At 50.7% G+C, this 23,869-nt stretch overlaps 1 protein-coding gene across 1 annotated transcript in view; it reads right to left on the bottom strand.

The window, feature by feature from the left end:
- WWC3 (WWC family member 3) overlaps positions 1 to 23,869 on the bottom strand; it is a 115,832-nt gene that overhangs the window by 32,435 nt on the left and 59,528 nt on the right. The window contains exons 6-8 of the mRNA XM_013985877.3: positions 17,228 to 17,357; positions 13,957 to 14,103; positions 9,759 to 9,832 (exon numbers count right to left, since the gene is read on the bottom strand). Of these exons, the coding sequence (XP_013841331.3) occupies positions 9,759 to 9,832; positions 13,957 to 14,103; positions 17,228 to 17,357 (351 nt within the window). The remainder of the gene's footprint in view (positions 1 to 9,758; positions 9,833 to 13,956; positions 14,104 to 17,227; positions 17,358 to 23,869) is intronic.

The raw sequence follows: 23,869 nt of genomic DNA, 5'->3' as shown, positions 1-23,869 counted from the left end.
CATGCGGGTGTTAAAGTCTCCCGGCCATCCCTGAACCAATTCAGGCTCCTCCTCCCGGACTAGACATGAGCGCAGGGACTAGTCAGCCCAGCTGGAGAACCAGGCCAGGCTCCTTCTTCGAGTACTAAACCAAGCAGAAAAACCCACAGTCATGAAAAGAGTACACAAGGTAGCGTTTAAATGTACACACTGTACTCAAGCCCAGTCCCCCCCCCAAGAAGGTAAAGAAAACAGCTGAATGTCAGTGGCTTTATTAATAAGCAAGTTCTCTTCCTTTTTTTTTTTTTTTTTGTCTTTTTGTCTTTTGCTGTTGTTGTTGTTGTTGCTATTTTTTGAAGTTCTCTTCTAACTTAAAACAAATGTCCTGCAAATGTGGTAGAAAATGGTGCCCAATCATGTCACCGAAAAGACTAATGACAGATGCAGCTGAACAAGGTTAGGAGTCCAAGTGGGCTTAAAGGTCCATCTATGTCTAATTAGTGTAATTAAAATCCGTGGCAGTCACAGAACTGAAGCCCAAGCAAATGCTCCCAGCAGACGCAGAAAGCAGTTAGCAGCAAACCAGACATGAGACCCAATGAAACTGCTAGAATATTCTACCACAGATCAAGTCACGCCAAAGGTAAGGAGTCAGCATAAAAGAGATGGATGATAATGAGCAAATCCACTGTGTCCTCATAATTTGTCACTGCAAACTATCTGATCCACAGGAAAGCCTATTTGGGCTCAACTAAAGTGAGTAATATTGGCCTTCTAATGAATACACACTAATCATTCTCATACTACAAGCAGACATATTTTCAAAAGCAATCCCCTCCCTCCAACTTTTTTTGGCCGCATCTGCACCCTTCGGAAGTTCCCAGGCCAGGGATTAAATCCATGCCAGAGCAGCTACCCAAGCCACAGCAGTGACAATGCGAGAGCCCCAACCCGCTGAGCCACCAGGGCACTCCTCTGATTCTTATTTATTTATTTATTTATTTATTTATTTATTTATTTATTATTAGGGCCACACTCGCAGCATATGGAGGTTCCTAACCATAGCCACAGCCACGCAGGATCCAAGCCGCGTCTGCGACCTACAGCACAGCTCACTGCAACACCAGATCCTTAACCCACCGAGCGAGGTCAGGGATCAAGCCCTCTTATTTTTGATAGGTGACCGCTTTTATGGCCTATCTATACATAATCTCTCACGAAGGCCCTTAAGGCTTTAAAATACGCATCGTCCGTGTGCTTAGGATCCTGAAGAAATGAAAGCAAGTCCCCAGTCAAGGCTTCCGGCGTCATGTTCACAGTGTGATTTCCAAGTTCCGTCCCCTGAGTGGGCCTCATGTAGGCAGAAGTCAACTCTGAATCATTTTTCCCTTCCTGTATTTGCCCGAACACCTCTTCTGCTATAACCCAGACGCCATTCAACTATGAGTGGAAACTTGCATCTGGGCTGCAGAAACTGCTCACACCCTCGCCTTTCACGTGGAAATCGCAAACATGACTTGCATTTTTCAAAGAAGAAAATGCACTTTGACTATTCCACAGTTTTGAGGCCTGTTTCGCATATCCAGAACACTCCCCAGTTGCTTGGATGTATGCCTAAGTTCTGTGATCAACGATAGAACATCTGTTGCTAAAATACTGCCGCTTTCGGGAACAGAAAGGGCACTCCAGGCAAGCCACGGCCCCGTCTGACAGTGGGGGGACGTGATAGGTCCCCATGCCACCTTCCTGGATGCAGTGCCAGCGTGGAGCCTCGCATCCTCAGATGTCAACGACAGCTGCAGATCTGATGTTAGGTTTCCTCTCCTTAGTTTTCTTTCCCTACACAGCCATTTGAATGAAAAGTCAAAGTTCAAAAAAGTCTCAGCGGAGATCTGACTCGGGGGGAGGGGGGGCAGTGAAATCAGCTCACTGAACCAAGGGGCCATTCGGCTCATCTCTCACTTGACACTGGAAATTCCAGACGTCTGAATCTGGAGCATGTGGCACGAGAAGGGCCCACGAGGAGCTCCCACTGTGGCGCAATGGGATTGGCAGCGTCTTGGGAGTGCTGGGACGCGGGTTCGATCCCCGGCCTGGCACAGTGGGTTAAGGATCCAGTGTTGCTGCAGCTGCTGCTTAGGTCAAGACGGTGGCTCGGGTCTGATCCCTGGCCGGGGAGCCCCATATGCCGCAGGGTGGGGGAAAAAAGAAAACGGGCCTACGAATACCCCACTCTCCCTCCCTGCCCTCACATCTCGCCCCCTCTGAAAGAACAGCTCTGCAGAGAGCGACTTCTGCAAATGCAAAGCATCTCCAGGCTTCCTCCTCTGGGCCTGACCCAGGGAGGCGGAGCTCAGACGCAGGGACTAGGGATGCCTTCCTGGGTTTCTCCCAGCCCCGTCTCACTCCCAAACCCAGATCCAAGGTCACTTGAGAAATGAAGGGAAAATCCAAGGGACTGATCAAGTTCAGCTGGAGTCCTAGCAGGGCAGCAATTCCCGACGACAAGGGAACGGCAGGACCCATCCTGGCAACAAACGCTAAGACACAGCGGAGCTGGACGGGCCGAATGTTTTGTTCCTGTCGGACCCGCGAGTGTTGCCATGGAAACAGCTAAAGTTTGTGCACAGTTCTGGAACGAGTGCTCTTAGGTTAAAAATAAGGAGCCATCTGCGTCATCAGAACTGCTTCAACAAGGCTTGCCTCTTCCAAAATGGCTTTGGAAAATTCTAAAATTTATAACCAATAATGTGAAAATATTCCTATCGGAAGGTCAGCCTTCGGAATCCAAGGCACTGTTCCTGAAGGGAGGAAGAAGTGTTTGTCTGGGGAGGTTACACGTGACCTAGAGCTGAAAACACAAAACGAGTTACCATGAGAGTGGTGGTTTGGTCTAGAGAATTCTCTAGAAATCCTACCAATGCTTGGGATTATGAGGTTCACTTTTCATAAGCCTCCTTCAAATCTGAAATACACAAAAGCCCTCATTGTCCAGCATATTTATTGCACCTTGAAGATTTCCCAACTCTGAAAAACAATCTCGAATCTAGATATGCAAGGTTCTTCTTTGTTAACACTGCCATTAAAAGTGACACCTTGGAGTTCCCTGTTGGCCGAGTGGGTTAAGGATTGGGCACTGTCACTACTGTGGCTCTGGTTACAGCTGTGGCACAGTTTTGATCCCTGACCTGGGAACTTATGCATGCTGCAGGAGCAGCCAAAAAAAAAAAAAAAAATTTTTTTTTTTTTTTAAAAAAATAGGAGTTCTTATCGTGGTTCAGAGGAAATGAACCTGACTAGCATCCATGAAGATATGGGTTTGATCCCGCACTCAGTGGGTTAAGGATCCAGCGTTGCCGTGAGCTGTGATGCAGCTCTGATCTGACGTTGCTGTGGCTGTGACGTAGGCTGGCAGGTGTAGCTCCGATTCGACCCCTAGCCTGGGAACCTAAATCTGCCACGGGTGTGGCCATGGGGGCGGGCTTCTCTTCCACACATTAGTGGGTAACAGGGGACGTGACGCTTTCCTGTGTATGGGAAACCCTTCTCCAACGATGCTCATCGTGGAAGTAGCCGCGTGGAGAGTCCCTGGACAGAATCTCAAAAGCACTGTGCTTTCACTGTGGTCCTCGTTACCTGGGTTGTGCAACAGGAACGTCTTGGTTCTAGATTTAGTTCTTGGCAAAGACCTGCCTGCTGCAGCTCCCTTCCCAGGTCTAGGCTGTTCCAATCATGCATGAAAAAACACACGGAAAAGGCCACTGGAATGAAATGCCTGACCTGGTGCTGGGTGGCTCTGCGCTCGAGACCTGATGACACGGACCCTCCCTAAGTGTCACAGATCTCCGGGGGGCGGGAGGACACAGGGTGGTCCTGACTATGCTACAAAGTGTACTGAGTCCAGCGCCTTGCCAGGTGCAGCTGGTACCTGTGGGACCCGCTGTCGAGTAGGTTTCACGTCAGGAGTGCACTCACTCTGCAGTTCAGCCTTAACCATAAGCAAGTGCAGGGACAGAGGCAGAATGTGATGACTCCACGGGGACTGGCGCCCACAGTGCCACCACATCAGGGGACCAGAACCCACAGCGCCCAACAGAGGGCACAGCGATCAACCACTGGGCAACAAAAATGCTTCAAGGATGTTTTTAAGCAGGTGAAAGTCCAATGAAAGCACCAAACTTAATTATCAAAAAATCAGGATCCCACCTTTGAAGTGCTGCTCAACCATATAACGAACCTCAGAGAACTCTCTCAGGGACTAGTCTCCCCTGCCCCCAAGAAACTTGCCATTCTACAACTTTCTGCCCCAATCCCACTCTCCTCTCAGTTGAGAAAGCCCTTCCACAGTATATGGGCAGACGCAATTCCAGCATCCGTCAGGGCCCAGCTCCCAGGCCATTTTCTCCAGCATCCAAGGAGAGGATTTGTTACAGGGGTTCCGGTTCCAAGACCACAAGCCCTTGGGAGTGACCATGAAGACTCAGGGGGACCCGAGCTCGGGGCGGTGGTGTTCCCAGCGGACACGGTCCCGGAATGGAGAGACTGTGCCCTCCCTCCATCGGACCCCTCCAGGCACGCATGTCTAGATGCCCTTTCTCTCCTTAGGTCAAGGGGAACCACCCCAAGGCTCGCAGCAGGACGGGGGCCCCGGAGAAGGGAGCCAGGAGCAGAGTGGTTGGCTTGCAACGCGCCTGGGCCCCAGGGCTCCTTGCGCTCACCCACCTGCAGGGGTGAAGGCCAAAGAGCAAGTGTGACCAAAGGGGACCCCTGTTGACTCGGTTGATAAATATTCACCGGGTGATTCACTGCTGGAATTACAGCAATGGCCTGAACAGACAAAAATCCCTGCCCTCCTGGGGTTTACATTCTTGCAGGGAAAGACAAGCGCTAAAAGAGCAAACATGTGAGTAGACAGCAGGTCGGGTGGTGACATTTGCTGGGACAATCGGGGTGATGGGGTCAGGACGGGGCAGTGCTACTTTGTCCAGGATGATCGCAGAAGTGTCTCTGACAAAGTGACCAGAAGGAGGGCAGAGGCCACAGGACCATTTGAGCATCCCACTGCAGGTGGAGGAAGTGCGGAGGGCCAGGGGCACGGTGTTAGTTCCTTTTGTTTCTCTAACAAGTTACCACAAACTTGGTGCCTTAAAACAACACACAGTATAGAGCTCCCGCTGTGGCGCGGTGGGTTAAGGATCTGGTGTTGTCTCGGTGGTGGCGCAGGTTTGGTCCCGGGACCAGCAAAGTGGGTTAAGGACCTGGCGCTGCCATAGCTGTGGTGTAGGCTGCAGCTGCGGCTCAGATTCGATCCCTGGCCCGGGAACTTCCATGAGCTGTGGGTACGGCCAAAATCAAACACAGACACACACACACACACACACACAATTATTATCTTACAGTTCCAAGGTTGGATCGTGATGATCATTGTACAACTACAAATGTAATAAATTCATTGAGTAATAAAAAAAATAAAATAAAAAAAAAAAGATGTCAAGTAAAAAGTGGATGGGCAGGACTGTGATCCTTCTAGAGGCTCTAAGGAAGAAGCCACTTCACCGCAGTTTCTAGGGCTGCCCACAACCCTTGGCATTTGGCCCTGTGTCACTCTGCCCTCTGCGTCTGCCCGCACGTCTCCTCTGATTCTCCCTCTGTGTTCAAGGACCCTTGGGAGAACACCCAGCTGTCTAGATAATCCAGGGTCATCTCTCCATCTCAAGGTCCTAACGTAATGCCACCTGCAAAGCGCCTTCCGCTATGGAAGGCGATACGGTCACAGGTTCTGGGGATTAACGTGGCCGTCTTGGGGAGGGCATTGTCCTGCCAACTCCAAGCATTAAATCAGAAGTGTGCCTGCCAGCTCTGAGGCCCTGCATGGGTGAGGAACTCTGAAGGGCCAACGTGGATGGAACAGGCTCACACCCTGCTCCTGGGCCCTTGCTGTTCACACCCCAGGAGGGATTTCGGAACAAAACAGGAGGTCCAAGAGTCAGGTTTCCCAATGGCAGCAAGAACCTCTGGCCACCGAAGTCCTTGCTGAGGGCCCGTCCTGTGTGTTGAGGGTTTTTGGCAGCATCCTGGGCCTCCACGCACTGGAGGCCAGCAGTGCCCTCTCTCTGGTCAGGAGAATCAAAAAGAGCCTCTGGGGACCAAGGCCACCCCCCCGCCCCAAGTGGTTGATGGGATCTAATGTGGATGGGATGCTGCGATGTGGCACTTGACTGGAAGAAAAAATTCAGACTCGGCAACTTAACCGAAACTCCATCCAACTGCATCACCGGTGAAAAGTACACCTTTCTGCGCGTGACGGCTGAGGTCACGTCTTTGTCCGTTTCTCTGCTGAAGTGTACAAAGACTAGTGATGCTGAACACGCTGAAGAGATACAGAAGTCCGGGCTCTCATCGCCCGCGTGGCAGCGTCAAGACGACTGGGTGGTATGTGGCAGCACTTTCCAAGGACACATCTCTCGGCCCACGTGTTCCCTTGCCAGGTCTCTGTCCGAGGCAACAGCCATTTCCGCAAGGCTGCGGCTTGTAAGCAGATGTGCATCATGTGCGACAAGGAGAAACTGGACCGTCTACATGTCCGTCCAGAGGATAGTGATACCCATTCTCAAAGCTGCGCATCATGTACTACATTGAACTACACTGGGCTGAATGTATTCAAATGTTTAAACAAAAACACCTCATTAATGGTAGGAGGTGGGAAGAGAGGAGGTCTCTGTCGATTGTGCCTTTGACAAAAACAGCGCTTTCATATATATGTAAACATGCATGTGTCAGGTGTGCATAGATGTACAAGCATATATCTGCACGTTTCTGGCCCATGTGTGTACATACGTGCATGTGTGCATCTGCACACGCATGCGCATGCGCACACACACACATACACATCACAGGGACTGCCTGGGGGTATCCGCACCCCCAGAGAGAACCACTGGCATCCTCACATATTTCTGTTGGCTGTGGGGGAGTTTATCTCCCAAGCAGGTTAAAGACCTTTTTTTTTTTTGGCTGCACCTGTAGCATATGAAGTTCCTGGGCCAGGGATCAAATCCCAGCTTCAGCTGCAACCCACGCCAGATCCTTAACCTACTGTGCCACAGGGGACCTTCGAAGCCCACACGTCTTTATGGCATCACACGAACCACACAATTTCTTTTGAATCATCTGGAACAGGGCAGGTGCTGGATGGAAGTACAACCCCCCAGCCTCCTCTGCCCACAGCTTCGGGGTGTGGATGAAGCTGGTGGGGTCACGCATAGAGATCAGCCATCGGGAAATCGGGGAGACATGGCCTTACTGAGATGTCACAGTCCTCCAGCGCAGAGTGGGGGTCCTTGGCCTTGGCACATGTGACATTTGGGTTGGAACGTTCTTTGTTGGGGGCCGTCCTGGGGGCTGTAGGATGTCAAGATGCCACGAGATGCCAGCAGCACCTCCCCCAGAGCTGTGACAACCAAAAATGCCTCTGGACATGGCCAGAAGTCCCCTGGGAGGGGGGAAGTCCTGCCTTCTCATCCCCCTACCCTGCCCCACTGGGAGCTGAAGTGCTTTGTGTGAGCCAACCCAGGACGTCGTTACAACACAGCTCTGATTTCTAAATGCTGCCAGTGCAGCCCAGAAAGGCGCTGCCTTCTTTGTTTTCTTTCTTTCTTTTTTTTTTTTTTTTTTTTTTGTCTTTTTAGGGCCACACCCGCGGCATATGGAGGTTCCCAGGCTAGGGGTCTAATCAGAGCCACAGCACTGCCAGACCCGAGCCAGGTCTGCGACCTACACCACAGCTCAGGGCAATGCTGGATCCTCAACCCACTGAGTAAGGCCAGGGATCGAGCCTGTGTCCTCATGGATACTAGCTGGATTCGTGAACCACTGAGCCATGATGGGAACTCTCAGGGAGGAGTTTCTGGAAGCCCCTGCTGTCCCACAAAAGGGCTGGGACCCTCCTGTGCAGCTGCACTGCATTTGCTAACAAGCTTCTGGTGTCCTTGAAATACTCCCTTCATTTAAAAAGATCCTGATGAAGCTCAGTGTCCTCCAGAGTAATGGTTTTAAAGACTGGACTTTCTCCCCAAACGTATTCTCTCCATGATTCAAAGGTTATCACTGGGTACCGACCTCATCGCCAGAAAACAAAGAAATCTCTTGCTCTGGTTAGTAAATGTCACAGCAAAATGCACACCAATTACATTCTTAAATGTAGCAAGCATCTATTTTCTGCGTTTTAATACACCACAGCAAACTCCAACACCCACAGGGCGCGGCAGAAACAGGCACGAAGGAGCAGAGGCTTATTGAGAAGAGACACTGGCATCTGCCAAGCGCCAGCGAGAGAAGGACAGAGCGCGGAGGGAAGGGGCGCAGCAGCAGGTCCGTGTGCAGGTGTGGAGCCCGCCTCGCGCACGTCAGGCAGAGCCGGGAGGACCAGGTGGAGAGGCCCTGAGCGCAGGGCCCGTGACAGCTGAAGGTGGCCCTCCAGCAGGGGACAGGGGAGCTGCTGTGCTTGCTATTTTTACATTTGCTGCAAAGGCAGCAAAGCAGATCTGCAGACATCCACGAATGCTACAGGATACTGGGTGGGCCCAACTCTTCGGCTTCCAGAATGGACCCCCTCGCCCTGCTGGGCTTTGTGCTCCTTCTCTCCTGTACCCCCAAGCACCCCCCTCCCCCAAGAGCAGCTCATAGGTGACTCAAGAAAGTTTTTGAAAAAGACAGCCTTCGCAGCTGTCCAAAGCACAAATTTTGAAATAATTTAAGACTCTTTCCAGAAGGCACAAAAGAGAGTCTCTAAAAAGAGGACATGGAGTTCCCGTCGTAGCTCAGCGGGTTAAGAATCCAACTAGTATCCATGAGGAAGCAGGTTCGATCCCTGGCCTTGCTCGGTAGGTTAAGAATCCGGCATTGCCACACGCTGCGGGGTAGGTCACAGACATGGTTCAGATCCAGTATTGCCCTGGCTGGGGTGTAAGCCAGCAGCTGCAGCTCCGATTTGACCCCTAACCTGGGAACTTCCATACGCTTTTTAGGGTGTAGCCCTAAAAAGACCAAAAAAAAAAAAAAAAAAAAAGAGAGAGAGAGAGAGAGAACATGCAAGTTAGAGAGGGCTGGGCCAGAAGACTGGAAACGGCAGACATGGGGACAAATGTGACAGGCTAAAAATACTGAGCGCCTGTGGGGGACGACATCCTGCCCCACGATGCTGCCCACAGACCCGGCTGAGGCTGGGAGGGCGGGAGGGAGAGCCGCACGTCGAACATGCACAAACAAGGTCAAGTTTGCAGAAGGCAGGCGATTTACAACCCAGGTCAAGAGAAATGACTGCGTTTCAATTCTGTCCGTCAAAATGGAGGAGATTAGGTCCTGGGATCACCTGTTGACCTAATCCTTATTAAACTGTCTTTTAAACCAAGATGTGTGGCTTCTCCCATTAACCTGTGGAATGAGAAGCCACATATAGAAAAGAAGTTTTGCTTAAGCTGGTCGGAGGGAGGGAGTTCTCCGCTAGCTAAGAGGAGGAGGAGCAATGGAAAAGGCTCTCTCTTTCTTAAATTCTGTCTTTATAACTGTTTGCAATACTGGGAGTTTCGCATTTCCAACGCACGTGAAGTTCTGTCCTGTGATTCAGAAGCAGTGCATAAAGGGAGATCCTTAATTCTGTGCCCCATCAGACGCTGCTTTCTGATAAAAAGTGGGTAAAATCACACTTTGGGACTCCACGAAACCTCTTTCCACAGGAGAAAGAAAGTACGTGGAAGGCAAGATTTGAAAAAGGAGCTGCTTACCTCTTTCTGGCTTCCTCATACTGCCAGTTAAGCCTGACTCGGTCCACAAGTCTTGTTTTATCATCGAAAACAAACTTTTCGGAACAGAAGCAAGAAAAAAAAAAAAAGGAAAACATATTAAAAACATATTTTCAAACTAGAAAATTCATTAAATTTTTCAGCAACTATGAAGAATACTTTAATTCATCTTCTAATTTCCATTTTTCAAAGGTCTAGAAGAAAAGACATCAAATAATAGCTGCCACCTCTTATTATAGGGGTTGGGAGCGGGGCTGGAAAGACTTTTGCTTTCCCAACACGAGTGGATTTTTCTTTAAAACAGTCGAGGCATATTCATCTACTGTGTGATTCCAAACCGCAACAACAGATTAAGGGGTTTTTTTTGGCCATGCCCATGGCAGGTGGAAGTTCCTGGGCCCGGGATTGAACTTGCACCACAGCTGTAACCAGAGCCCCAGCAGTGACAATGTCAGATCCTTAACCCGCTGAGCCACAAGGGAACTCCACAAATTAAGTTAAAAAAAATAGGGAATTACTCCAAGTTAATACAAAAGCACAAGAATGCATCTCATCCTATGCAGCATATTCTCTTATTCCTCAATAAATACAAAATAATGGTGTTCTCCTTAAAACTGGCCAGCCCTGTGAGGTCTGGGCTACAGGACCCTTTCAACTGTTATACAGGCTGTTAAAGAACCAAAGGTAAGAGGGTTCCCGTGTGGCGCAGTGGTTGAAGTATCTGGCCTTGACACTGCAGTGGCCGGGATCGCTGCTGTGACATGGGTTTGATCCCTGGCCCAGGAAATTTCTGCATGCCGTGGGCGTGGCCAAAAAATTAAAACTTACAAAAACAAAAATGGTAAAAGGAAAGAAGGCAAGGTACGGAAAAGCCTCGGATTGAGGCCCATCACCTTAGGAGTTCAAGTTGAAATGCAGTGCTCCGATGTGATCACTAGCTGTCCCTAAATATTGTCACACCAATTGCACTGAAGCCAACAAATTCGCACACAAAAAGTACAAGACCTGTATGGGAGGTAACTGGAGCTCCCCTTGGATACTTCTTCCTTCGTTCCTGCAAATATATGACTCTAGTTTCAGTAAATCGGCTCCATCTGGAGATGTGACCAGATCTAGGCCATATATGATGGCCACTAAGTCTTCACTTTTTTTTAAATGATCTCGTTCGTGTCAACAAATTATTTGAAAACAGTCTACTTGAATGATCAGCAATGAATTTACTGATTTGAGTTTGGAGACAGGTCAGTGGGGGAATTTCGTTCCACCTTTAATGCCCTGAATGGCAAGAAGAAGAAATGCCTCATAAGGGACTATGCATTCGCCAGTGAGATGTGACACAATTTTACACAGTTCAGCAGCCCTATCCAAGGCCTCCCTCCACGGTCTCCCCACTATGGATATGTTTAGGCTGTAGCATCACATCTCCAGAAACTGTCCACACTGGACATGAGCTGTCACCTGGTCATCTTCTTTATTAGAGACCCCGAAAGCGGACTCTTCATCAAGACATAAATGCCATCTCTTAAACCTCTTCTCAATGCTATTTACGGACCCCCAAGCTCTATTTTTGTACTCTTCTTTGAGAATAAAATGAACATTGTAGTCAGAAAAGAAGCTTACAGCCAAACAGGTTCCTGCTTTATAATTCCTGTGTACCCCAGAGCATGTACCCCGACTGCTTAAGTCCAAGGTGAGGACTTTACTGCTTACAAATCTGTGCCTGCACAGCTGCGGGCTTGAAAAGCATGTTTGGTTCTATCAGCCCTCATCCCACAAAGCTAACTCAAAGGGACGCCTCAGTGAGGCAGGCAGACATCGAAGACGGCCGCCGGTGGCCTCCACCTCCTGGGATTCACCCCATGTGAAATCCCCTCCCTTCAAGAGCGAGCTACACTTGACTATAACCAATAGGACACAATTGGTGGGAAGTCATTTCTGCGATTCGACCACAAAAGACTGTGACTTCCTTCGTACTGGAGACTCTGTTGGCGTGCATGCAGCAAGCTGCCACGCTAGAGAGATCTATACGGTAAGGAACAGAAGCCCTCAGTGCAACAATGTGTGAGAAACTGAATCCTGCCGACAATCACGTGAGCTTGGAAGTGGGCCCTTCCCCAGCCAAGCCCTCTGATGAGACTGGAACCCTGGCTAACACACCCTGACTGCAGTTTGAGGCGAGCCCCTGGAGCAGAGGATCCAGCCCCGTCTCCTGACCCACAGTTTTCGTGTGAGCTAATAAAAGTGGGCTGTTGTAAAATGCTAGGTTTGAGAGTGTCTTGTTATGGGGCAAAAAGCTGACCAACACAGTTAGAGCCTTTTGATATATTTTTCTACACCAACATGACACAGCAGAAAGCATGAGGGTTTAGGGATCAGAGACACTGATTCCTGGCTACATGCCCTTAGGTATCCTGGCTTCTTGATCCCCTCATCTGTCAAAAAAGAGAATGGAAACAACTATTTACATCGAGATAACAGCCATGACGCTGCCAACCCAGGGCCAGTGGCAGTAAACTCCTAAGCAATGATAATTTACTGCTGAAGTTATTACAGCAGCATAACCAGCCACTCCCCACCTGACATTTTTAGAAAGTCTTACCCAGGTTATTAGAGAACCTTCAATCTTACCCGTTTCTCTCAAACTAAAGAGTCTCTAAAATGGAATTCTAAACTTATGTTAAGTAGCGATGAATTATTCATGGAATTCAGTAAGTCTTGTGCTTCTTTCCTTCTCTCATGCCAAAATCTTTAGGCAAAAATGCCAGACATTTTTGACTTACACATTCTTCTCCGTTTAAACCAAAGATACACCTGGTCCAAAAAATGCCCAGGTGTACTTCTGAGAACAATGAGGGGAACACTGAAAACAGGACAGTTCAGGGCATCCAAGACACAAAGTCATTATTTTCTATATTATACTCTCCTCAAAGAGGCCCTATTTGTCAACATTTAAAAAGGTTAGCTAATTATTTAAAATCCAGAGTTTTTAGGCACTCCCGTCGTGGCACAGTGGTTAACAAATCCGGTTGCGGGGTCGACCCCTGGCCTTGCTCAGTGGGTGAAGGATCCGGCGTTGCCTTAGCTGTGGTGTAGGCTGCAGACGAGGCTCAGATCCCGCGCTGCTGTGGCTGTGGTGTAGGCGGCAGCTACAGCTCGGATTCAACCCCTAGCCTGGGAACCTCCATATGCTGTGGGAGCGGTCCTAGAAAAGGCAAATAGACACACAAACGAAAAAAACCTCAGAGTTTTTGAATCAGTGGCTTTTTTCCTTTGTTTCTTTTAATTTATTTAATTTTAGGGGGGCATTCCACATTCCAGTGGTTTTTCATCTTTAGTTAATAAGCCTAAAGAAAAAGAAGCCGTCCACATTGTTTTTCAATTTGTAACCAATAAATGTAAAACTTCACTCAACGCCATTACCATAAGCGTGTCTTTAGGTATTCATTGCCTAGCTTCAAATGGTAATTGTCAACTTTGTTTCTGTGGCTAACTCAAGGCTTCACTCTTGATCAAAATGGGCATTCAGAAGTTCTTCCAAGTCCCAAATAAAAATCAATTTCAATTCAATTCAATGTCCTGACGTTCTTTTAGAAGAATAAGCAGCAGCATCAAAGCATAACCCAAGGGTGACACGGCCACAAAGCCTTTGAAAATCACTGGTCTAAGCCAGAGCTCAGCAAACTGTGGCCCCAAGCCACATCTGGCCCACCACCTCTTTCTGTAAATAAAGTTTTCTTGGAACTTCAATGGGACAAGCCCCTCTCGCTTGTTCACACATGGCCGGTGGCTGCTCTGCACTATAACGATACAGCCCAGGAGCCATGGCAGAGACTGCGTGACCAGCAGGGCCTGAAATACCATCTCGGACCTTGGCAGGAAAAGGCAGCTGATCCCTGCTCTAAAAAGTCACCTGTCTGTCCCAAAGCATCTAAACTCCAGGTGCTTTTGAGAATCTGCATCCCCGGCACAAGGGTGATGAGCAATTCTACTGCATCCCAGGCCAGTGAACCTGCAGGACAGCTGGATGTGCAAAACAGGAGTCTTTCTACACACATCATGGCACCAAAGCCAAAATGTGTTTGAAGAGAAAGTGCACAATTAAAGCGGATGAGCGGCAGCGCGCGAAGGCAGCCCTTTCATCTCCTGCGCCCGGGGCTCTGCCCCCGCCCGGCGGCCGTACCTCTCCGATGATGTCCGTCTGAGAGCCGGCGTCACAGAACTGTTGGGGCAAAGAGTCGCCCAGCGCGCCTGGATTGTGCGGGAACTCCTGCAGAGGGTCGCTGAGAGAAAAGCTGTTCTTGAAGCCATCGGTGAGCTTGGCCAGGCTCTGGAACAGAAGGAAACAAGCGGCTTGAACGGTGATGCTGCTTCCCTTCCCTTGGAAAGCACGCATTTCCTTCCTGGTCCAGGTCGGCAGCCCCGCCCCGACCCCATCCCCCTTAGATTTAGCGGACGCGTCTGTCAGCGTCCGCACCGTTCTTAAAACTCGTAGTAATTTCAGTCAGATGGCAACTGAGTCCTCCTGGCAGCGTGTGGATAATATAGAGGACAACTGTGTGTGGCACATTTTCACTGTTTTCTGTTTGTTTTTTGGTTGTGTTTTTGGCTGCACCCTCAGTGTGCAGAAGCTCCCGGGCCAGGAAATGTACTCACGCCACAGGAGTGACCAGAGCCACAGTCAGGGACGACACCAGATCCTTAACCTGCTGAGCCACCAGGGAACTCCTTTACTGTTTTTTAAACCTTTGTGTTTCCTGAAGAAAAAAATAAGCACTCCCTCCAAAAAAAGCCAAATTCAGAGAGACAGAGTAGGATGGTGGTTGCCAGGGGCGGGAAGGCTGGCGGAAATGAGGACATGGTGGTCAGAGGGAACAGAAGTCCAGTTATAAGAAGGACAAGTCCCCAGGACCTAATGTTCACGGCACGGTAAGTGCCATGAACAGTGTGCTACACTGCATATTTGAAAGTTGCTGAGACAGCCGATCTTAAAATCCTCACCGGAGAAAAAGAGAGGGCAGCATGTGAGGCGGTGGACGTGCTCCTTTTACCGTGGCAATCCTTTCACAGCACATGTGTGTAACCCGATTTTTCAGTCATAACTCTACACGGTCAGCAGTCATCTTACATGGATGTCACTTTGCCAAAAATCAGAGTAGGTATGTCTTCGGGCACATGGAACTCCTCTGAGCAAAAGTGTACGAGAGAGTAGATTTTCTAAGACTTTTAGAGATTTGTGAATGCGTCATCTTGGGCAGACATTTCCGCAGGCACTGGCACGCGCAGGTGCAGCACAACTCACGCAGCTGGCTCTGCACGTAGCCAAAGGTGGCTTGGGATGGGCCAAGATTTTACATTTGTATAAGAAAGACAAAAGATTTCATGTGATTTTTATTACAAGACGCTGCTTATGAGTCTCCCTGGAGCGTCTCTGAGAAGATGCTGGGGTCTAAAGCATCTTCTAGAAAGTCAAGCTCCAGCCTGCACCGTGCAGAACCCACTCGAGGCACCAGGGTGGCCAGCCCAGCTCTGCAAGCTCAGAAAGAACAGGGCAGGGAGTCCAGCTCCACTGCCTGGGTTGAGGCCCCCACATCCCTGGGGACAGTGGCACCTGGCTCAGGCCAAGGTTTGGGCAGGGACCGCATGGTGACAGCCAAAGAGCATGTTGCCCGACACCGCACAGAGGCTTTAGCAAAGGGCAGCTGTTGTCCTTGCCGCCAAGACCTGGAAATACAGGGCGTGTGCAAACACAGATTTCTGGGTCCCACCTAATCCAGCAGCCCTGGGGTGGGGCCCGGGAACCTGAAATTGAACAAACACCGTGGGGACAGCCTAGAGTATTGTGTCCTTGACATCAGGAAGCACTGCCGCACAAAGCGCTCATGCGAGCACCTCTCTCACTTGGCCCGTGTCCTCCTGTGTCTTACACACTGCAGAAGTGAGACAAATGCCACCAGCGCCAGGGGCTCGATTAGTGTGCGGAGGCGCAAAGAAAAGCCGTGACAGAGAGCATCCGATGCAGTCCAGCAGGGAGCAAGAGGCCCGCGGGCATTCCTCTGCGGAAACTCAGCTTTTTCTAAAAATAACTGAAACCACAGGAGTTCAAGGGGCAAAAAAAAAAAAAAAAAAACCCAAAGCAATATAAAGCTGCAATGCAGAAACCCATCTATCCACTGGGTGGAATAGGATGCAGCCGGATCAAGGAAGGAGGAGGGTCCAGGAGGACAGAGACGGGAGAGGGTTCAGGGCATCACCGTCAGATGAGGACGCTCCTGCAAGGCAGCAGGTGCAGGCCCGGCGTCACACTTAGATGTGTCCGTGTAAACACCAGAAGGTCCACAGGAGGCTAACACAGGGAGTTATGGGGGGTGAGTGAATGGGGTGAGGGCAAGACGTTTCCGATAGGCTTTTTGAATTATTTTGATTCTTGAACAATATCAATGTATCGCCCATGGCTGTGGCTTGAATTGAAAGACACGTCTAAGACCTGACCCCCAGAACCTGGGACCATGCGTTTATTTGGAAGCAAAGTCAGCAGATGGAGTTCAAATGAGGTCATACTGGATCAGAGTGGGTTCTAATCCAGTACCTGGTGTTCTTCTAAGAAGTGCAAATGTACACAGAGACACAGGGGGTGCTGCAGTCCCAAGCCAAGGATGGCCAGCAGCCCCCAGAAGCAACAAGGGGCAGGAAGGACCCTCGCCTAGAGCCTTCAGGGAGAGCCTGGCCTGGCGACAACTTGATTTCAGATTTCTGTTGTCCAGATTCTGAGAAAATACATTTTTCTTTCTTTCTTTTTCTTTCTTCCTTCCTTCCTTTTCTTTCTTTCCGTTTTTTTGCCACACCCACAGCATAAGGAAGTTCCCGGGCCAGGGACTGAATCCGAGCCACAGCTGCGACCTACACCTCAGCTGTGGCAATGATGGATCCTTAACCCACTGCACCACAGCAGGAACTCTGAGAATAAATTTCTGTTTTTCTAAGCCACCTGGATGGTGGTTCTTTGTTACCGCAGCCCTAGGAAACTAATAGGCATATTTTAAATATTCACATATGAATATATATGTGCACACACATATATAGAAGATATCATACATATATATTATATACACATTTTAAATATGCATAACCATATATATAATATATACATTTTTAAAATGTTTAAATAAAAGACAGTTGAGGGAGTTCCTATTGTGGCTCAGCAGTAACAAACCCGACTAGTATCCATGAGGATGCAGGTTCGATCCCCGGCCTCGCTCAGTGGGTTAAGGATCTGGCGTTGCTGTGGCTGTGGTACAGGCTGGCAGAGTGACAGCTCCAATCCCACCCCTAGCCTGGGAACTTCCAAAGGCCATACCTGAGGCCCTAAAAAAGCGAGAAAAAAGAAAAAGACAGACAGACAAGCAGGCGGGCAGATGAACGGACGTGGGCTCCGACGGCACCCAGGCTCTTACCTGCATCAGGTCCCGCCTCTCCTTCTCGCCTGTGCAAATGGCTTTCTTGATGGTCCTGAGCTCGCTCATTATAGCCTGCGCCTCGTCCAGTTTGTAGTTGGTGTGAGCACTTGACATCTTACGATCAATCCTGGTTAAAAAAAGAAATATGAGTCACTCCGTGCGAGATTATAACGTTCCATTAAATAAGAATCACACACACACACACAAAAACCCTCAAAAGCTTTCATAGAGAGGTGGGAAACTATTGAAAACAATGTTTAGGCAAAGAGAAAGATCTCACAAAACCTCCCTTGCTGGTGCTAAACTCACAGAGACGAGGCTGGGCGGGTGGGCAGCTCCCTTTGCTCCGGAAGCGCCCTGTGCCCGGGGCAGGGGGGGTGCGGGCAGGGTTCTCAGGTCCTCTCCTAACAGTGAGGCAGCAACATCACTGGCTTAATGACGTCCTGAAATTTTAAACTTCCCTGAGAGGAAGAGCGTGTCTTATTCATTTCTCCCCAGCACCTGGGGCAGTGGCCCAAAATGTCTATTACAAACACAGACGAATGAAACCAATGGGCGAGAAGAGTCTCTGGGAAACGGCAAAAAGGAGTGAGCTTTTGAGAGTGACGCCGCGTGCAAAAGTTGGAAACTTTGCTCCCGGCTCCTCTATGGAGCTTCCTGTCTTTCACTCTGGTTCTAATTTATCACTCTCTCTCCTGCTCAGCTCCTCAACGCTTTCCTTCCAGCCAAAGGTCCGTTCATCCTTTCTTCGTCCCAGCCCTTCAAACGAACTCCCTTCTGTCCATCCTTCCCCCCAGCCAGCCCACCCCTGGGCGGGCGCACAGGGCCTGGTGCTGGGTACCGGAGGCAGAGCAGGGACCAGGAGCAGCCTGGCTCTGGCCTTCAAAGAGCAGGCAGCCTCCCGAAGCACATCTTTGCTCGCATCCTCCATGTCCACGTCTTAAGCCTTAGAAGCCCTCGGGGCTGAAGAAGACACCTGGCTCCAGGAACAGAAGGAACTCCTTTGGAAGGTCACAGCTTGCATTTCAGCTTCCACATCCACCATGACGCAGGTTCTGGTTCTAAACTGTTTCTCCCGTGTCTCCGGAACACCCGGACCCTTAACGGCCAGCCCAAACTCCCTTATTTTCCACTCACAAAAGCATCCGGGGGGCTGCTGGATGCCAGTGACACTCCAGCTCTGGAGTGGGACCCCGGGCAAGTCACTGCCCTTCTTTAAACCTCAGTTTCGTCCTGCCTCAAACAGGGACCCTACAAATGTTTCGCCTACTGAACGAGAAAATGTGAGACCAGGGCCTGCTTAGCAGAGGCCTGGCAGGTGACGTCTGCAGTGATGATTGCTATCAGGATAATGCCGCGTCTACTTCCTCCTGGAGAAAAAGTAAAGAACTCACCAACTCTGCTACTTTACTATCATGAACAAACCCCTGGCCTCAGATATCACAACTCACAGCAAAATTCAGCATCAGAGCTCACGTGAGCCATCAGCACCACTGGCAGGAGAGAAGGACAAAAAGAACAAGCAGGAGGAGCTCCTGCTGTGGCTCAGTGGTCACAAACCCGACCAGTAACCATGAGGATGCGGGTTTGATCCCTGGCCTCGCTCGGTGGGTTACGAATCTGGCGTTGCCGTGAGCTGTTGGTGTAGGTCGCAGATGAGGCTCAGATCCCGAGTTGCTGTGGCTGTGGCGTAGACCGGCAGCCTGGGAACCTCCATATGCCTCGGGTGTGGCCCTAAAAAAAGACAAAAAAAAAAAAAAAAAAAAGGAACAAGCAGGAAAACCCTCCTTCCCTTTGGATCAGGGCTTCCCGGCTCGCCGGCCTGGCTGGGAGTGCCGTCAGCTCTAAGTTGAGTGTGCGGGAAAAGCGGTCCTGAGCCCTCGAGTCCTCTTCCTTGGAGACGCATCCAGAGGCTCTGTAGGACCGCACACGTTGAATGCTGACACCCCTACATCCCAACACGGCCTGGCCACGTGTTCTTCCGTTTCAGCTGTCCTATGGAGACCCGGGAGTCTCTAACGCAAGGCAGAAGTGCAGGCCGGCCACTCACAGCACTCCATCTGCCAAGGGAGTGGCCCAACTCTTCTGGCAGAGGGAATCTAGACTCATTTATAGAATAATGTCTGCTTGTGTCCATCCTCTGATAAAAGGCTTTCTAATCCGTCTCATCGAAGGTCACACATCACAACCCGCAGAGGCTGGTTAGTACGTCTGCAGAAAATGTTTACACCATTTTGATACCAAAAACCCCAAGGCCAGAAAAGTCTGTTTGGTAATGGTGAATGACCAAACGCCTTTGCTAACCAGGTCTACTGGCTCCTCCAGAAGGAAGAATAGAGCAAACGGATCATCACTTGACAGTGACACCGATACAGAGAAATGAAAGTCTACCACGCTGAACAAAATGTTTTCAATGGCTTGAAAATCAGTGCTAAGCAAATAGTCACAGCAGTGCAGACAGATGCCCAGTGTCAAGGCTGCATGTGAGGCGCTAATCACATCAGCTCCAGCTCTGTACTCAGGTGCCGTGCCTTTCTTTCGACTTTCAGCTGCTGGAGGGCTGAAGCCAGCCATCAGCAAAGCCAGGGACTGAGCCAGCCGCCGGTCAAGGCCCGGCATCTACAATGGGAAGGGCTGCCACCTAGAGGAAAAATGGCCCCAACTCCCATCGGGAGAGGACCAGCCACCCTGTAATGCTTCCCATTGGCAGACACGGCAGAGAGCCTCGGAGAAGGAAAAGTTCAACTTCAAGGCCACGGACCTGGGCTTTGACCTTTGATCTACCCAAGCGGCTCTGAGACCCTGAAAAGGAAGGAAGACTGACCTAGAGCAGCTGCTGTCCCTCTGTCCTGAGGGTGTCCGAGCATGGTGGGCTGGGGCAGGTAAGGGGAGAGCCCACACGGGGCTCGGGGCTCGAGGACCCCCAGCCGTGCTTCTGCGAGCCCCTCGCCTTGCTCCGTCTCGGGTGATCTGCTCCCACAGAAGATGGCATGTGAGGGCAAGGGAAGCGGAAAAGACTTCCCTGTGAAAAAATATGAAAGCGGAGTTCCCTCCTGGCTCGGGGAGTTAAAGATCCAGTGTTGTCGCCACAGAGGCTCAGGTTGTTGCTGTGGTGTGGGTTCGATCCCGGGCCCAGGAACTTCCACATGCCACAGGTGTGGCCAAGGAGAAAAAGAAAGTGTGAAAGCTATGAGAGACAACGATCTCGAAGTTCTAGGAAGTATATAGTTATGTAAAAGATATTATATAACTTCATAGACATATTGTATATAATATACAGCAACTGAGTAAATTATATAATTATATAACTAGCACATTAAGACAGTTCAATGTATCAAGCACCTACTAGGTGACAGAGCCTTGCTGTATGTTGTCTGTCACTTCATTTAGTAGCCTCGACAGCTTTACAAGATAGGCATAATCTCTTATTTTAAAATGAAAAGACAGGCTCAGACAGAGTAAGCGGCCCAAGATGAGACAAGCGAAGATCTGGCAGAGCCGAGATTCAACCTCTCCCAATTCTCACATCCGAGCTGGATCCCCAGGTGCAGTGATGGCCCTTGATACACCCACGCCCTGGGCGCACCCCTGCACAGAGTGGCCAAGGGAGGGGTCCCTATGCTCTGATACCGGGAAGCAAGGGTCCACAGAATTCAAACCACTTCCACTGGTCAACTGATACATCCTCGTCTAACAAAACCTTCAAATGACAGGAACCCTCTTCTATCACAAGAGCAAAACTCATTTATTTGGGAGTTTTCTCCCTTTTGTCAAATTCCCTCTAGAACCTTAGTCAAATTCAGAGGATATACTTAATGATTTGGTATTTTCTAAAATACTGATATATTCCAGTTCATTAAATAACATCTGTGACTGCAAAAGAACTTTTACTTTTTAAATTTTAATGAAGAGCCCAAGACAGTGCTTGCGCATCTCAAATAAGATGACGGAAAGGTGATGAGGGCTCAACAAAAGGCGGTAATAATAAGGACAGAAGTTATTGCACAGGGCATCATGATGGGCATGCTTCTGTCCCCCCAACACTCACGGACTGGAATCCTAAAGCTCAGAGCAAGGGTATCAGGAGGCAGGGCCTCTGCGAGGTCATGAGGGAGAAACCCTCAGAATGGGATTAGGGCCCTTAGGAAAGAGACCCCAGGAGTTCCCGTCGTGGCTCTGTGGTTAACGAATCCAACTAGGAACCATGAGGGCGCAGGTTCGATCCCTGGCCTTGCTCAGTGGGTTAAGGATCCCGCATTGCTGTGGCTGTGGTGTAGGCCGGCAGCTGCAGCTCCGATTGGACCCCTAGCCTGGAAACATCCATATGCCAGTGGGTGCGGCCCTAAAAAGCAAAAAAAAAAAAAAAAAAAAAAAAAAGGAGAGACCCCATGCGAAGATGGCCATTCATGAACTGGGAAGCTGGCTCTTATCAGTCACAGAATCTGACCATGCTGCCACCCTGATCTTGGACTTCCAGCCTCCAGAACTATGAAAAATGAATTTCTGTTGTTTACAAGCCACTCAGTTTGTTTTGCTATCAGCAGCCCGAGTGGACTAAGACCCAGTGTGAAAAAACAAACAAACAAACAAACAAACACCAGTACGCAGACCACACAGTCTTCTGAACCCTCAATGTGCCCCAGCAGCTTTGCGAAGCCTAAGTGACTTGCTGAAGGTGGCACAGCCAGGAGGAGGCACAGAGCGACGTGGACACCAGAGCCATCCTCTCCTGTCGCCAGGCTAGCAATACACTCGGGGCCGAGGCCGCCGAACCCACGCCCCATCCGATCTGACAGCCACCCACACAGCCAGTCTGATGTCCCAACGTAAACCGGTGCCCCGTACGGGCTGCCTTTGAAAGGGATGCTCAGAGAGAAGAGGAGACAGCACCGCGTCCAACGCTGACCGCAGCGCCGTGGACAAGGCACTGCGGAGGCATCGATCATCCTCCTCGCCTGCCGCCGCCCGCGGGTGTCCACACCTGCCGCCCAGCTGAAGGCGTCGAGACGACTGCGCGCAAATGAGCCCTTAAACCCACACCTCGGAGCACAGGGCCGCCAGCGGCTCAAGCTCTCCCACGTCAACACCACACACTACCAGCGCCGGCAGGGGGCCTGGGGCGAGCCTCGGAAGGCGGCCGGCAGCCGGTCCTGGGCGGGACGCCAGACCCGTCCCTCCGCCGAGAACAAGGCCCTGCTGCCGCCCCCGCTTCCGTCGGTCCCGAGCACTGTTCTCTGAGCAGCGCCGGCCTCTCAGCACGGGCTGTGCCTCGTGTGCCCCGTTCACGGCAGAGCGTTGGTCTGAGCGTGTTCTCACGGTGAACAACCCCGTTCTCGGCTGGAACCCCTAAATCCCCCCGGACGGCAAACACTCATTCTAAGATCGAAGGCTGCCTCGTTCTGGTGCTGCAGGCTCAGGAGAGCGCAGCCGCTCTTCTTTAAGGAGACGCGTGGGCTTAGCGTCATCACACCATCCGAGGATTTAAAAGGCTCAAAGCGGAGAAGCCCACCTAGAGGCGAAGAACGTGCCGCACAGAAAGTGGGGATCGGAACGTTTCAGGAACACTCCCTTCTGTGCTCTGAACGGCAGTGATAGAAATAGGATTTCTTAACACACAACCTAAGTACAGTAAGTGCAATACAAATACAGCAAGGAGCAGAGAAGGAAACGCTGGAGGGCAGGTAATAAGAAGGCGACTGGGCTGATTTAGGGACTTCTCCGCGATGCTCGTGGCCCAGGCCCTCGCCCAGAGGGTCCCAGCGTCCTGAAGTGACCCTGGCCAGTCTTCTCATCCCACCGAGCCCTGCACTACACCCAGAGCTGTGTGGGTCCTGCCAACCAAGCAGGGAACAAAGCCAAGTCCGTGTCCCCGAGCAGCAGCGTCCCGCTAGGCCAGGAGACAGACAAGAAGGAAACCATTAGGTCAGGCCACCGCTGGCTTGTTTAAGGAACATGAAGCTGGGAGTGGGGAAAGAATCTGGGGAGAGGGCTTCTTTCCAGACGTCATTTGTCCAGAGAACCATGGAAGGGAGGGGACAGGCACAAGAGCCAAGTTCCAGTGCAGAGAGCCAGGGAAGGGGGCGATGCAGGTGAGACTGGGGGCCGACTCGTCTGCAGTCTGGATCGTATTCTAAGTGACAATGAGCCACCGGGGGCCACACACAGTGGAGACACATCACATCAAAAAAAAAAAAGAAAGAAAGAACCCCCAAAGCTGGCTTGAGGAGGGGACGGGTGCCAGGTGTGGGCGCAGGGCACAGCGAACATGGACAGGGAAAAGGTCGCCAGAACAGGGCTCCCCCCAAAGCGTCCAGGCCCTCAGCACTCAGGGACGTCACAGGCGGCACATAAGCATGGGCAACTCGGGGGGGAGCGGTGTTAAACGAGCTTCCTGGCTGCGGGACACCTCGCGGTCCAACAGGAGATACCTTCCAGATGCCCAGGAGGTCTAGCGCCACTAGAGAGGGGGCCCTCCGCACCCACGAGCACACCTGGCACATCCCTGGCCGTCACCCACTTGGGAAACGGCAGACACCCTCGCTCGCCCCCCCTCGGCCCTGGACTCTAGTCCTGAGTTGCAGGAAGCTAATTTTTTTCAAAACAAGCTTCAGAAACCTTGGGACTGCGGCGCCTAGGAAG

The sequence above is a fragment of the Sus scrofa genome, chromosome X (assembly GCF_054392235.1).
Source record: "Sus scrofa isolate SSC_HxYL_T2T_F1_AM1 chromosome X, Sscrofa_HxYL_maternal_Yorkshire_Landrace_v2.0, whole genome shotgun sequence".
Classification (NCBI taxonomy): domain Eukaryota; kingdom Metazoa; phylum Chordata; class Mammalia; order Artiodactyla; family Suidae; genus Sus; species Sus scrofa.
This window is presented reverse-complemented; position numbering and strand designations above follow the sequence as displayed.